Source organism: Ochotona curzoniae, unplaced genomic scaffold (genome assembly GCF_017591425.1).
Source record: "Ochotona curzoniae isolate NIBS_2020 unplaced genomic scaffold, NIBS_Ocur_1.0 contig_3332, whole genome shotgun sequence".
NCBI lineage: Eukaryota > Metazoa > Chordata > Mammalia > Lagomorpha > Ochotonidae > Ochotona > Ochotona curzoniae.
Window position 1 is genome coordinate 4,803,648 of NW_024465816.1, and position 16,885 is coordinate 4,820,532.

At 38.1% G+C, this 16,885-nt stretch overlaps 1 protein-coding gene across 4 annotated transcripts in view; it reads right to left on the reverse strand.

The window, feature by feature from the left end:
• Positions 1–5,222: 5,222 nt before the first annotated feature.
• Positions 5,223–16,885, reverse strand: part of PAN3 (poly(A) specific ribonuclease subunit PAN3) — a 129,646-nt gene continuing 117,983 nt past the window's right edge. For 3 of the 4 annotated variants that reach the window (XM_040979851.1, XM_040979850.1, XM_040979852.1), the window contains 2 exons: positions 12,901–13,039; positions 5,223–8,213 (listed from right to left, as the gene is read on the reverse strand). In XM_040979851.1, the coding sequence (XP_040835785.1) occupies positions 8,073–8,213; positions 12,901–13,039 (280 nt within the window). In that variant the 3' untranslated portion in view covers positions 5,223–8,072. The remainder of the gene's footprint in view (positions 8,214–12,900; positions 13,040–16,885) is intronic. The other variant, XR_005883836.1, reaches the window with a different exon arrangement.

The following is a 16,885-nucleotide window of genomic DNA, read 5'->3' on the forward strand; positions in this document are numbered from 1 at the left end:
GCTGATCTTCCTGCCATGGTACTGGCATCCCAGGAGAGCTGGTGTGTCCAGGATGCTCCACATCCAATCCAGCTCCCTGGGAAAAGGACAAGCCCTGGGAGACCTAGAAGGAACTCCTGGCTTCATATCAGCTCAGCTCTGGCCAATGTAGCTACTGGAGGAGGGAGGGAGCCAGCCTATGTAAGATCCATTTCTCCTTCTCTCTGTAAATTTGCCATTCAAAAAAAAAAAAGATTCAGAACTGAATCATTTTACACAACCTCTACTATCATATTACTTTTTTTAAAATTTATTTTTATTGGAAAGGAAGATTTTACAGAAAGAAAGAGTCTTCATTCACTGGTTCACACCCTAAATGGTCACAATGGCCAGAGGTAAGCTTACCTAAAGCAGGAGTCAGGAGCCTCCTTTGTCTCCCATGTTAAATGCAGAGTGCCGAGGCTTCGGTCATTACCTAGTGCTTTCCCAGTAGGCAGCTGGTTGGAAGAACAGCAGCCAGGGCACGGACTGGCACCCCAAGTAGGATGCTGGCACTTGTAGGCAGAGGATTACCCATGAGCCAGCACATGGGCTCCAAATCCCCACATCTTGTACTCGGCATGCTTTCTCCCATTACTGCTGCTCACTTACTGTGTGTTTTTACTGTAAGATTTACTTCTGCTTGAAAGACAGAGTTAGGGAAGGAGAGAGACCATCCATCCACTAATTCACCCCAAATGGTTGCAACCACAAAAGCCAAGCCAATCCAAAGCCACGAGCTTCTCTCAGGTCTCCCACATAAGTGCAGGGGCCAAGGACCTGGGCCATCCTCTGTGCTTTTACAGGGTGTATGCAGGGAGCTGGACCAAGAAGCAGAGCACCCAGGACACAAACCAGTGCCCATACAAGACGCCTAACCACCAGCAAAGAGGCTTAGCGCCCCCCTCCCCAGCCCAAGTACATCACTGTAGCCAAAGTGATCCTTCTCATGTGATACGTTAGCACTTTGCTCAAATTCTCCTGCAGCATCACAGCCGAGGGTGGAAGTCAGCAACTTCAGTGGTTCACAAGACACCACTGCCTTCCCATGACTTCTTTGGTTTCTCTTCCTGCTTAACTCTGCTTTAGCTGCACTGGCCTCCTCACACATCACCTTCCACTGAGGCCTCCTATTTAGACTACCTCATTTGGAATCATGCCACTCCCAATCCCCACTAGATCTGGTAACATGTGAACAGTAGACAGACAATGGGACATCTTTTAGCATGTCGATCTCAAGTAGTACTATTTACTGGGTGTTTATAAAACGATGTGCTGCCTACAGGAAAGTTATTTCACAGGCCGAAAGGGAAGGTTTGGAAAAAGATCCAGCCCAGAAAATGGAGAACAAGGTAAAGAAGGTAAAGAAAGATATTTTACATATATGCATTTAACATATATATTAGTATTAAACCTTATATACATATATGTATATATAGGCATGTGATACATACATATATGTATAATAAGTGATACTTATTATAGTTTCCAATACAATAATAGCACGTGAATTCAGTTTTCCACTCTCATCAAAGGTCAGATCAAACATATAGGGAAATCAAGATACACTGAAATTGAATTATTTCACCCAGCTGTCTACACACACTGCTCATCAGCATGTGGAACACTTTCAAGAACAGACTACAAGTCTCAGAAAATTTAAAAGAGCTGAAATCATGCCATGTATCTTCTCAGAAAAAAGAAATCAACAATAAGAATACTTCAAAATTAGACAACATGCTACTGATAATCAATTGATCATTTAGGAAATTTATAAAGGAAATAAAAAAGTTAAAGATAAAATGAAACCATAACATATCAAAACATGTGAGATACAGCAAAAGCAGGAAGAGGAAAGTTTACAACACTGTTTACATTAAAAAGAGAGAAATGTCTCAAACTAAAGATTTATTAATGCATCATGAAGATCTAAACATAAGAAAAAATCAAACTACAAACCAGAAGGTGGTGAGAAATAACAGAGCAGAAATAAATGAACCTGACACTTAAAATAAAACAACGAGGGCCCGGCGCGGTGGCGCAGTGGTTAAGGTCCTCGCCTTGCATGCCCAGGATCCCATATGGGCGCCGGTTCTATCCCGGCAGCCCCGCTTCCCTTCCAGCTCCCTGCCTGTGGCCTGGGAAAGCAGTCGAGGACGGCCCAAGGCTTTGGGACCCTGCACCCACGTGGGAGACCCAGAAGAGGCTCCTGGCTTCGGATCGGCATAGCATCGGCCGTTGCGCTCACTTGGGGAGTGAATCATCGGACGGAAGATCTTCCTCTCTGTCTCTCCTCTCTGTATATCCGCCTTTCCAATAAAAAAATAATAAAAGTAATTCTTTAAAAAAAAAAAAAACGAAACAAAATAGTTATTTTGAGACAAACACAGGAAACATCAAATAAAACTAAAGATAAAAGGGGAGATCTTACCATAGACACTACTAACATACAAAGGGTCAGAAGAAAATGACTATGAAACCACTATTAGGAATTATATGCTAATGAACCGGAAAACCTTAAAGAACCGAATAAATCCCAAGATCATTCAATCTACCAAGATTAAATCAACATGACACAGGCAACCTGAAGAAGAGATGTAACAAGCAGTGAGGGTGAAGTACCAACTGAAAGTCCTGGCCCGATGGCTTTACAAATTCTACAAAACATTCAAACAGGAAGTCACTCCAATGTCTTTGAACTAGTCCAAAACACTGAGGATAGAATTCTGCCAAACTCTATGAGTCCAGCACCATTTTGATACCAAAATCAAAGATACAACACAAAAACCAAGTATAAACTTATATCTTAGTGAACATAAATGCAAACATTCTCAACAAGATAATAGTAAACTGAATCCAAAACCACATTAAAAAAAAAAAAATCAAACATCATGATCAAGTGGGATTTATCCCAGAAATGCAGAGTAGTTCAACATTCAATCAATAAATGCTGTAAATCACACCAACAGAATAAAGACCAAAACTCATAAAGTCATCAACAGATGCAGAAAAGGCATTCAATTAAGATTCAGTATCCCTAATAACAAAAACCTTCTACAAATTAAATACAGAAGATTTCCTCAAAATTATAAATACTATTTATCACAACCCAATAGCCAATACCATACTGAATAGGGGAAAGCACTTCCTCTTGATCTGGAACAAGACAAGGATATCCACTTTCACCACTCTCATTCAATTTTAGTGAGAGAAATTAAGGAGGAGAAAGGAATAAAGGGATCACAATTGAGAAAGAAGTCAAATTATCCATGTTTGCAGACGACATGCAGTGTATACGGAAAAACCTATACACCTCACCAAAAAGCTTTTAAATTGATACACCAAATCGGTAAGAGTCATAGGTTACAAAATATACAAAAACCGGCAGTTCAGGATGCTAACGATGAGCTCAAAGAAAGAAACCAAGAAAGAAATTTTATTCATAATAGCCTCAAAAAAAGGTAAGTAAATAAATAAATAAAATATTTAGAAATAAATTTAACCATAGACGTCAAAGATCTCTATGATGAAAAGCATAGGAAAATTAAGAAAATGTCAAGGACACAAAATAACAGAAAAATACTACTTACAGAATAGATGAATCAACCAACTCACACAACAGATGAATTAACATCATTAAAATGTCTAAACTACCTAAAGTCAATGCAATCCTTATCATAATACCAATGTCATTCTTTCCAGAATTAGAAAAAAATTCTAAAATTCGTATGATATCACAAAAGAATCAGAATGGCCAAAGCAATCCCAAACAAGGAGGTCAAGCGGGAGGCATTAAAACACTTGAGTCAAAGCATACTTTAAAACAATAGTACTTAAAATAGCATGGTACCTGCATAAAAATTAACATTCGGATAAATGGAACAGACTAGGGAGCACAGAAATTAATCCACATACATAACAGTCAATTCATTTTTGACAAAAGTGCTCAGACCATACAGTCTTTGAAATTTTTGAAGGAAAATCTGTCCAACAAGAGGTGCTGTCAAAACTGGACATACACATTCACTCTCTCACACCGTATTCAAAGAACTCAGGATAGAGCAGAGACTAAAGACTCTGAAGCTGCAGGAAGAAAACGGAGAGGAAACACTCTAAGACACAGGTGCAGGGAATGACTTTGTGGATAAGATCTTCAAAGCACAGTCAGCAAAAAAAAAAAAACTAAACAAATGGGATTGCATCAAACTCAGAAGCTTTGCCCAAGAAAGGAAATGGTCAACAGAGTGAAAAAAACATCCAACACAATGGGGAAAAAATTTTGCAAACCACCTGACTAAAGATTAATATCTCATGTATACCAGCAACCCCCCAAAAAAACTCAGCAACAAAAACCAACCACTCCAGCTGAGAAATGGACAAAGGTCTTCAACAGATCATTCACAGAATATAAATGGGTAACACACATCTGGGAGAAAAAATGCTCACCCTTGCCGGTCATCAGGGAAATGCAAATCAAAATCATAATGAGGTATCACCTCAATGCTATTGGAATAACTAAGACGAAAACTAGACTAATAAATGCTGATGAGGATGTCAAATGGGGAGTATTTACACATGGTCGGTGGGCATGTATGTTAGCAGAGCTGCTGTGAAAATAGTGCTCCTCAAAAAAAAAAAGAGAAAACACCCTATATACTTGTCTCCTCTACAATTTCTATGAGCAACTCGCCAGTCTTTTTGCTGAAACACTCTCCATTTAGTTGCCTTCAGCCCATTATTTTCTTTTTCTCTATTTCAAACATACAGAAGGAAAAAAATATGCATTCACTATTCAGGTTCAAATAGAGATATTTCTATTTGGCCATACGTCCTTTACCCATCTATCCAGACCTTCTGGGGAACTGCAGGTGAGGTAGGACATCCCTCACCACAACGAAAAACTACATGCTGAACAGATGACTAGTGACAGCATTTGGGCTTTCTTCGTAGTGTTCTCTCAACTACTAAGCCAGTGGTATCAAAATGTGTGGGTGTAACTGTATTTCATACATACCAATTCATATAGCTGGACAGATTCAAAGATATGGCAGGTATGCATTTTACAAATGTTTGCCAAGTTAATAAAGCAGTCTGCTACCATTTCATCCAAAGATGAAAATCCCTCCAAAAAACAAACGAAACAATCTTTTCAAAGCAAATTATAATAATCTTGTTATATGAACTTTGAGTAAAACAAAGACAAATTTATCTCTGTAATTCTTTATTAAAAATACTGCTGTACACATAGAGACTGAAAACAGAATTAAAGATGAATAACACATACTGGGATCATGACATAAGAACTTAACGTACTGGTGCTTTTCAGGGAAGTTGCCAACATCCAAATCACAGAACCAAGGTCAAATGTAAAGTACAAAGGTACCCTCAAAAATATTTACAATGAAGTAAATACACAAACAGAATTTAAAATTGGTACAAAAAAAATGGAAATGACCAACGTTACATGATTTCAAGGTTGTCCCTTCTGTGCTTTTTACCTGTTGCAACAGGAAAGTGTGGGAAGTTTATATTCGTAATTTGACTATTCTCAGGTATTAAAATCTCCCAGTGAATTAGAAAGACCAACTTTTGGACAACCTATCAATTGGATTTACACTATGGAAAAGAAGACTCCCCAAAAAACACCTAAGCAGAACTGACATCTCTTTTGAAAATCATTCCCAATAAAAACTGAAAAATAAATATAAAAGAAAGCAAAAAAGAAAAAAAAAAAATTACCTGACAGTTTCCTGGCTGACAATATTTACTCACGAAAACATATCAGCTGTCTATTTTTAATATTCAAACCAAGTCCTGAGGTTACTAGGGGCTGAAGCAAACTAGCACGTGCAACGCAGCAATCTTTCAGGTTTCTGATGTGAACTTGCCTTGCAGAGGGAAGTTTGCTGGTCTATACGGAATGAAAAGTTCAAGCCCTATTTTACCCCTGCCCTTCTTTAGCTTTCACAAAACATTGGTCCACAAATTAAATTTCAAAAAAGTTTCTAGACCCCAAAACTAAAATAGATGATCCCCTTTCATTTTCAAAGAAAACAATATTGGAAAAAATCTCCAGCCCGCTTATAAATTAAGCATTTCATATTTCTTCTAGAATACAAGTAGTTCTTTTTTGTACAAAAGAATTACAATATGATTTGTCAAAAAACATATAAAAAGACAGCTGCTCTTCTCAAATACATGAGCTAATGATAAAAGACTTTTGCATGTTAATGTCTCCAAGTTTCTTACTCCTTTTACATAAAAAAGAACATTATGGTGGCAAATGTTAATTATCCTTTCAATGTTGAACATTATGGTCTTTAAAATCCATCCAAATCAAATGCAGTAATCGATTTTCTGTTTAACTCAACAACTGATGCTACCCAATGTGGATGCCAACACACTTGTTACAATGTGTGAAGTGTGTCTCTGGTCCTCAAAGCTTTCAAGTGAAGAGAGGTGCTTTTTCTTGATGCAAATCTCAAGGCAGAGAAAAATCATGTTAAAGCTTATAAAAAGTGAACAGAGAAATATTAAAAACTTCTCTGAAACATACAAATACGTATATTTATTAAAATTGAAGACAGTAACATCAGTTGCAAGTGCTTAGAAGTCTGTCCTAATATTGTGAGTCTCCACATGTTCTTCCTAGTTGCATGGTGAGCACCCAGTGCTAGTAAAACATTCAGTGCTGGGAAAGGAGATATAGTCTTCATTACTGTATTTTGTTTCTGTTTTTTTTTTATTTGTTTTTTTTTGTTTTTTTAAAGAAAGAAAATTCCTATGTATTTGGCAGTCTTCAGTATCAAAGTATAGGTATCTCATTAACCAAAAATTCCATGAATACCCAAGTTTGGCGACAGTTGCGTGTCCAAATATTAAGAAAGTTAAGAGGAGGAAAATTCCAAACTTTTGAGATGGACTTATTCAGGAATACCCCACTGAGTGAGTTATTATCAAAAGTCCTATGACTTTGGGCTAAGCAGTGACTGCAAAGGCACAGCAGATTGTTGTCCCGCCAGAGTCAGGCTGTAACACATCAGAAAGCTCTTGATGCCAGACCACTGCTGTGTTAGCTCATCTTCTCAACAGTGTCTCTGCGTCTGTATCCAGTGTAAAGTACCATAATAAAGCTGTGGTTCAAAGAATAGAACTTTATAAAAAAAAAAAAAAAAAGAAAGAAAGAAAAGAAAAAGAAAAAGAAAAAAAAAGCATACTGGAAATAACCTAAAGTATTACGCTCCTGACCTTTAGGTATTTAAACACAATTTCTTAATATTTTTCTATTTAAAAAATTGCATAAGTGTAAGCAGGCAAACACCTTTTTAAAAAAAAGGCTCTGGTTGCATCTGCAGCAGAGAACTATACACACCCCTTCAGGAACTGTTTACCTAATCCTTATTCAGAAAAAAATTAAAATCAACTGAGGGGAATTCATATCTAACAATTCACTGATATTTCTCTTTGAGTATTCTTGGAAAAAAAATCTCAATTTGAACTAACAGTGGGTGGCATATAGAGCTTGCATACAATACTCTTACAAGAATTATGCACTATCTTGCATTTCTACGCAATTATTTACCTGGTCCATTATGTTATTTAGGGCAACCTATCCCCAAAAGAGCAAATTCTGCAACCCTCAATGGCAAAAATGCTGCCCAGCGTTGTTTCCCAAAAATGTCCTTGCAAATAGCTTCCCTTAATAAGTATACAATGTGGCAAAAGTTCAAAGATCAGAAAAATGTCTTTAAAAAATTAAAATTAGTGCATATACAAGTGGAAAAAGCAAAAGCAGGAACATCATTCACCTGATGTTGCTCCTTAATTTAAAATAAATTCTTCACAGATATAGCCTCCAATGGCAGCCAGAGCTCTTGGATAAATGAACATTCTTCCTTTCAAGTAACAGTGTACCTGACTGAAGTGCAAGCAGCTTTGCTCATCTCCTGTTTGTTTCCCAAATGTGAAATGAGATGATGAAAACTGTTCAGCTGTAGTGCAATTTGCTATTGGTTAGTTTTCTCAGCGGTGTCCTGCGCGCTTTTCAGCAAATACTACAACTGAGCATTTGCAGCTGCAATCAGTTCTTGAAAAGTGTTTTCAAAGCAGCGCTTCAAGTCACTGTATGTCACCACGAGTACACTCTTCTCATCCCTGGAGATCAGGCTGATTTTTTCTGGCACACCAGCATCCAGCTGAAACAGAGTCACAAACAGAAAGCTCTCACAATAGGGAAGGAAATCCAGTGTAGGTTAGGACATTTCCAACATTGATAACTTATAAAATATTTATATAATGTCTGACAGCCCTGTGCAGCATCTGTAAGTATTTTATACCAATAATAAGCACGCATATAATTTTTAAAAGCAATGTTTTTTAAGCATCCCACAGTTCTATACTCCATCCATTTGATATGCTATAAAGCAATTATTCTCCAATATCTTATTTATTTATTGAGGTCTTAAGGTTTGAATTTACTGAGCACAGCTGATGAACACCGAAGCCTTCACCTGTAAAGGCCATGCTCCATCGTGGGCCTGCAGCACCGCTCTGCAGAGCAGGTTGCATGAAAGGCAGGGACCTGGACAGCCCCAGCAGCCACAGTGTGTGCAATCAATAGTGCAGTTCACTTCTGCTTTTCAGAACCTAATAAATGCTAGTTGTCCCCAAACTGGCATCCCATGTTTGAACGCACCGCAGGCAGTATGATCTCGCATATCTGTTTTTCTTCCACTCTGTAATCAGGATTTTGTTTTGGGTGTTTACTATAGTATAACTACAGTTGTCTGCTTATGGTTTTCTGATCTTTGAACAGCAGGCTTAGTGGCTTAGTGGCAGTAGAGGTGAGGCAGGCCAGATTCCACTTTCCTCTCCCCCATGAGGTTTTGTCCCAGTTCCATTCTCTCTTTCACAAAGTTACTAATTTTATTTTAAAGGCAGAATTACAGAGAAAAGGAGGGAAGCTATCTTGCATCTGCTGGTTCACTATCCAAATGGTCCCAACACATGGGATTTAGTCAGGCCAAAATCTGAAATTCCATTTGGGTCTCCCACATGGGTAAGAAAGAGGAGCCCAGGCCCAATGGATTGGAAAAGGAGCACCAGGATCTGAACTGATACCCATATGAGATGTCTGTGCAGCATAAAGAACCCAAACCTGTCACAACGCAGCCCTTCTCCTATGTTTTGATCTGATTCATTCAGTGTTAGACTAATCAACTCTCAGCTATCTGGAGTTGCTTGTTGGCTTGTTTCAGCTTTGGGCATGTTCTTCCATAACATAATCTGCAAAAATCTTAACACTGGGGCTAGTGATAAGGACTGGTGGATAAAGCCACCTGCTCACAATGCCAGCATCCATAGGCACACTGCTCTGTGTCCCAGCCAACTCCACTCCCAATCCAGATCCCTGTTTAAGGCCTGGTAAAAGCAATGCAAGATGGCCCAAAAATTTGGGCCCCTGCCATTCATGCAAAAGACCAGGACAGAGCTCCCAGGCCATCTGGGAGTGAACTAGTGAATAGAAGATTCTTTTTCTTTCTCAGTCTTTCTGACTCTATCTAATTAAACAAGGAAGAAAGAAATATCTTAGGGTTTGTTTAAGACTAAACGATCCTAGAGTTACAGGTTCTGATTTCTGTCCAACTTTACCAACTATTCTGTGACTTTTCTTCTTGGCCTCAGCCTCACCACGCCATGGCAGAGTCAACAAAGGCTGCCTTCTCTCAGGGACTGACTTTGGCCCTCTGGTAGACAGGCCCAGACTCATCACTGTGGAGTCACTCAGACAGCCCTGGGTCACTGCTCAGCTCTGGTCCCTTGACCCCACTGTGGCTGAGGGACACTATCTGAGTTTCCATTTTTAAATGTCATGATTACAGTGCAATGAAAATATTCATCTAATATTTTTCTCACCCACTGGACTTTTCCCTTAGGGGAAATAGTTAAAAATATAAACAAAGTTAAAAAGCATCAGTGATTGTACAGCTTCATACATACAGTCAATTGTTTTCCAAAAGATACTGATTAGACCAATATTGGTTTAGGAATTGCAACAATTTACCAACAAGCCTACTAAATGAATGTCTTGCAGATTATATACTTATCAAAATATTTTTGATTGATAGTGATCTTTACGATTTGATACTTTCAACTCTAATTTCTCCTATGACTTCTATCAAAATAAGATAGTTTTAAAATCTTGACTTTCATAGAATTAATATGGCCTCCTTTTCTTTTATCATATTCTTTTTTTCAAGATTTATTTATTTTTATTAGAAAGTCAGATTTATAGAATGAAGGACAGACAGAAAGATCTTCTGTTCGATGGTCCACTCCCCAGGTAACCGCAATGGCTGGAAACGTGCCAATCTGAAGGCAGGAATCAGGAGCCAGAAGCTTCTTCTGGGTCTCCAACACAGGTGCAGGGTCCCAAGGCTTTAGGCCATCCTCCACTGCTTTCCCAGGCCATAAGCAGGGAGCTGGTGGAAGTGGAGCAGTCAGAATATGAACTGGTGTTCATACGGGATCCTGGGCATGCAAAGTAAGGACTTTACTATTAGGCTACCTTGCTGGGTCCTAATTTACCATGTTGTTTACAAACAGAGTAATTGATACTCTTCAAATTTGGGATAATTTTATTTACTACTATGTTACCATAGATATACAATAGAATTTTCTTCAAGTTTTCAACTGTCCTAATATTCATTAAATAATCTTGTGTTAATGTAACTGCACTTCATTTCATAGGATGTAATTGTCAGTCTTTATACATAAGTTTTACATATGAAGACTTATACTTATTTCTATCTGAAAGAAAAATGGGAAGCAGGGGGAGAAAGAGAGGAAATGAGGTATCATCTCTTATTCACTGGTTCACTTCCCCAAAGCCCACAAGAGCTAGGGTTAGGCCAGGATGAAGTTAGGAGTTTAAATGCCACCAACTCTCGCGTGTGGGTGGCAGGGACTCAGGTACTTACTCCTGCCCAGGGTACATGTTAGGAGAAATGCTGGATCAGAAGTAGAGGTGGGAGTCAATCCCAGACACTCTGAAAAGGGATGAGGGCACCTATGTGACAGTCTGACGACTGTGCCCCAAACCATGCCCATTTCACCTGGTTTTGTTCACTGAATCCTGGATGCTATGGATAGCTTATGTTTTAATATCTGCTCAACTATTCTCTACCCACTTTTTGAAGAAAATGTTTTATCCATAAGAGAAATTGAGGGAAAATGAAAATATAAATCCTAATGAATTAGTTCAATGGCACACTCAAGTCAATTTCGTGTTGTCAATGTAGGCTTTTGACAAATTTTCTACAATAGTTTTAAGGAAATCCAAACAACAAAGTGATGCCTGATAACAAAACACCCCAAGATCTTCCCTGAAGGATTGCTGCTCCGTCATTAACAGTTCCAGTCATGTGCTGTATGGAATACTTTCTCCTGTAGTATTTATAACTTAGGTCAGCAATTGAGTTTCATGAAGGGTCAGGCAGAAAATATGCCAGGTTTTGGCCACTTAAAGTCTCTGTCACAATTCCTTGTGTCCTTCCTCTTTACTCATTTAAAAGACAAAACCAAAATGCTTCTTAAAACCTGAAGGCTGTATAGAAGCAAGCTGTGGGATGGAGCTGATGCTGGGGCAGCTTGCCATCCCTGGCTTAAACATAAATCTGTCTACTGACTAGAGTTGACCTCTGTAGGTCCGTTTTAAACTCTTTAATCCTATGTAATTCACAAGAGTAGCCGGTTCCTTTTTTCCTCTGTAAAATTTCCATGGCTTTCAAAAACCAAGGGCTCTTCACTCCAATAAACTTACAATATGTTCACTAATTACTCAGTTTACCGTTTATAACAGCAGGAACTAGTTACCAATATTGTGCTTCCACTATTAGATAGTAGCAAACATGACAACATTCAATACAATTCAGAATATAGAACTAAGGATTCAATTAAAAAAAAAAATTCAAAATGATTTTTCTGTTTTCCGGACTCAAAATTTTTTACTGGAATAAAAATAACATGTAAATATAATACAACAAAGGAAAGGGAAAAAAGCAATTGTTTTGTAACACATTATCACAACAAAAATTTGAAATTATTCTTGTAAAAAAGATTCTTTTATTCTAGAAAATGTTATAAAACATAGACCATGACATTACATGTTGATTTTCAAGTCTCCTAGTATTTCTAAAAGATGCAACTCTACAAACTACATACATTATACGCTTTAACACTCAGATACTGGGAATGGCACTGTGGCACTGTAGGTTTAAGGAGCCACTGTAGGTTTGAGGATCCCATACTGAGAAAACAGGTCCCAGTCCTGGCTACTCTACTTCCAATCCAACATCACACCGACGTTCTGAGATAGCAGAAGATGGCCCAAGTATATGGGCTAATGTTCTCCACATACAGCAGACCATGATAGGATACCTGGTTCCAAATACAGCCCAGATTCAGCTATTATAGTCATTTAGGGAGTGAACCAGAATTATCTGGAAATACTGGAAGCATTCTCTCTTTAACTATTTATTTGAAAGGCAGAGTAGAGAGGAAGGTAAAGAGAGAAAGATCGTGCAGCAGCTGTTTTTCTCCTGAAGTGATCACAACTGCTGAGGCTGAGCCAGGCCCAAATGAGGAGTTTGCAACTTTATCCAGGTCTCTCGCATGCGTGTGCTCAAGCACGCGTGTGCTCAAGCACCTGCCCCATCCAGCACTGCTGTCCCAGGTGAATTAGCATGGGACAGGATGGAAACAGAGGAGCATGCATCGAACTGGCATTCACATGGGACGGTGGGACAGAGGCAACAGCTTAACCCACTCTGACACAACACTAGCCCCAACAAATGGCTTTTTTGCTTTGTTTTTTAAGGTTACCTTGTTAAGACAAGAAATGATGTGACTGAGGTCAATCCAGGGGGCACCCGCTTCTGTCACCTGATGAAAAAGATGATCCCTAAAGAGTTTCAACAGGTAACGATCTCCAGTCTCTGACCAGGTAGGATCCTTCTGAAACCTGAGAAAGCCAATATTTTACCTCAGTCACACAGACTGTTTATTGCACAAACATCATGAGCATGTGTTTCATTTTTCATACTCAACCAACTCCAAAGTATTTCACGGTGAATTTCTAACCTACGGCAATAAAGAAAAGACTGCAAAAGCTAAGGGAGAAAGGAAAAATATAGAAAGGCAATAATTTTTGTCCAGAAATTCCAAAGACAATGGGGCAACAAATGTAACTGTCCTTACTATTACTTACCCATGCAAATGCCAGCTAATACACACAAGGAAAATGAAAAGTCTAGATACTATAAGAGAAAGAAATGTAACTATCAACTGGTGGATCTGATATTTACCTGAGAACTCCACGACAATCTACTGAAAATTTATCCAAATGAAAGGGTGTCATGATCCAGAAGGAAATAACTTTCATATATATCAAAACCAGCATTAAGAAGGAAGAATGAGTAAAGGAATTCACACATGTAAGGCAACAAGACAAATAAGCTAAAAAGATGCTAAAACTCAGACATAAATAACGATACACCATGATGTTAAGATGACTTAACATCTAAAACAACATTTATTAACAGAATAAGCTCTCTTCCCTATAAAAAAATGCCTCAGGTTGATCTGTTTTATTTTTTTTAAGCTAAACAGTTCAGTTCAAGAATTTAGAGAGAAAATAAAACAGTTTGAAGAGAGCAATGGAATGACATAACATGAAATGGGAAAGAACAAGTATTACCAGAATTTAAAAACTTCATTCATGAAGTTACTATGGAAGAGTGGGGCTCTAGGCCAGTGGAGGTCAGTAACTATTTACTAAACTGCAGACTACCAGGCAGTCTCTGTCAGGGGAAAAACCAAAAGCAAAACCCAAAAAGGCCACACTGGATTTACACTTTGAACTATACATAACTGTCAATGATCTCAAAATTTTAATATGGAAAAATGAAGCTAAAAACATTCTTGAAGAAATCTTGAAATAAATCCTTCATAATCCTGGCAGTCATAAAGAACTTTATGACTAACTACAACTCAAGATGCAAACATTAAAGAATTCTGATTAGCCTACATATATCAATAACTGCATAAAGAATGACCAGCCTACATATATCAATAACTGCATAAAGAATGACCAGCTTTTTAAAAAATGCACTGAAATGCAGTTTTTTGTCAGTTAGGTTGACTTAAATCAAAAAGTCTAAAAAACAGTTTTTAGTGAGGCATTCTTGTGACTCACAAATTGGCAAATCCTTTCTATAAGTTCTGAAATAACAGTGTCACATTCACTGAGCTACCAATTAAAACAGGACTATATTTAGGAATGCACAAAATTATATATGGATAATTCAGTCCCCTTAGCACTGTTTATACTAGGCAATAGACCGAAACAACGCAAAAGAACATCTCCTGGGAACTGGAGAAATAAATCCCAGTTGATCCACAGGATTTATTAGCTAGGCATAAGGTTTGAAGACATCTAATGTGGTGGGTAAGAACACAGAACTGGAATCATATTGTCTAGGTTGGAATACTAGTTCATATACTTACACTTTATGTCACCTGGACATGTTGTATAACCTCTGTATGCCTCAATTTCTGTTAAATGCGAATAATAACAGCACATTCACACAGGAATGTTAGGACAAATAAGGCCTTACCTGTAAAACTAGTTAAGTGGTGCTCTGCATAGTCTCAACATACCTAAACAGATTTCTAAAACACTGATAGGAGAAAAGAGCAGAATACTGTGTACAGCTTATATGTACTTCAAATTTCTGTATATGTATAAAGGAGAGATAACAATATTTAGCTGTATTTATAACACTTGGAATATGTACATAAAATTAAAAACAAACACTGATAAAGGTAATTGGAAGACCTGGGCATATCAGGCAGAAATGAGATTATGGGCCTGGTGTGACAGCACAGTGGCTTAATCCCAGCCTTGCATGCACCGGATCTCATGGGGTGCTGGTTCATCTCCCAGCTGTTCCACTCCCATCCAGTTCCCTGCTTGTGGCCTGGGAAAGGAATGGAGTGCGACCCAAGGCCTTAGGACTCTGTACCTATATGGGAAACCTGGAAGAAGTTCCTGGCTTCAGATCAGTTCAGTTCCAGCTGTAGCAGCCACTTGGGAAGTGAACCAGTAAATGGAAGATCTTTCTCTCTGTCCCTCCTTCTCTCTGGAAATCTGACTTTCCAACAAAAATAAATATATCTTAAAAAGAGATTATAGGGGCTGGTGTTGTGGTACAGTTAACTAAGTCTCCACCTGTGACATTAAGTGTCCCTAATGAGCACCAGCTGAGTCCTGGCGGGCACTTCCAATGAAGTGCCCAAATTATGGCCTGGTGAGCAGAGCAGGATGGCCTTAAGTCCTACACCCACATGGAAGACTTAAAATAAGCTTCTGGCTCCTGACTACAGATTAGTTCAGTTCTGGCCATTTTGGCTATTTGGGGAGTGAGCCGGTGGATGGAAGATCTCTGTCTCTCACTCTGCCTTTCCAATACAAATAAATAAATCTCAAAAAATAAAACAAAACAAAAAAGGATAGTGGGACCGTATCTTCCACCAAAAACCTTTGTGCTTCTTTCATGTGCTCACTCTTAATTCAATCACAGCTTCCTGAGGATACTCCAGAATTTTATGGGTAGTCATACTATCAATAAGGAAAGTGTAATAAACTCCTAAGGCACTACTGATTCAAACCTCTAAAGTGTCAGTGTGTAGGCTTAAAGTACAGTAGTCCCAAAGGCACGAAAGGTATTTTTTAACTTTGGGAGAGAGTCTGAAAAATCTTTCATTTGCTTAGTTTTCCAGATAACACAATGATTAACCCAGGCAGGGACACAGAGAGTGAGGGAACAGAGGAAGAATTCAAAACTATACAGAAGAAAGGAAGTAGAAATCATCTTTAGTAATAATTATACTTTATTATGTGGTAAAGCTATAAACATTAACTCAATCATACTTATGTCAACCCTGAATATTCAAATTCAAATAGCTCATTTATGGGTTAAATGGCAGAACATATTCAAGCATTTATGTATCAAAGCAGAGGGATGAGTCATTAGTGGACGTAGAAAACAGCCAAGCTGAAGCATTATAAGCAGGCATTGTGAAAGAGATGCATCACAAGGACTAGCTAAAACAGTTCTCAAAGCTGGTTCAATGTATTTTCTCTCTTCCTTTAGAAAAAGTATTGGAAAAAACACTGAATCTGCTGACTTAAGAAAAGCAAATTTGAATTTTATCAAAACAAAAACCTCAAGTAATGATATTGATTTATCACCTATCTATTAAGATGAAATAGACATGAAATGTTCTTTGAGAGTTACGTATTACCAACATCAACTCTGCTTATGAATATGACTAAATTAACAAATGAGGCAGAAACGGTGTCAAATGGTCATGTCTTTCAAATGCCACTGACGTGATGGCTACTAAAGGCAGCACAACCAATAGAAGATTAAGAGGCAAGTAACAATTAGACTGCTGAATTTCTTGAAAGGATCAAAGAAAACTGATTGAACAATGCTTCAAAAAGAACACAGGGTAGAAGCAGCAGTACTCATAAAATGTTCCTTTGTGTGCAAACCACAACAAAGATTTCTAACAGTATTTTTTCTGCATGCATATAAATATGTAAAATTCCTATGGATGGGCAACTACACCTAGGCTATGGTTCAAAAAAAAAAAAAAAGCACCCTAATGACAAACATATTTTTAAGGTAATTTTACATGAGAATGCTTTTTTATTTTCCAAATCAAAGCAGAATGAATAAGGTACACTCAGTCTTGTTATGAAAAATGGTGCCCTTGGTTGAAAACACAGTGAAAAAATACT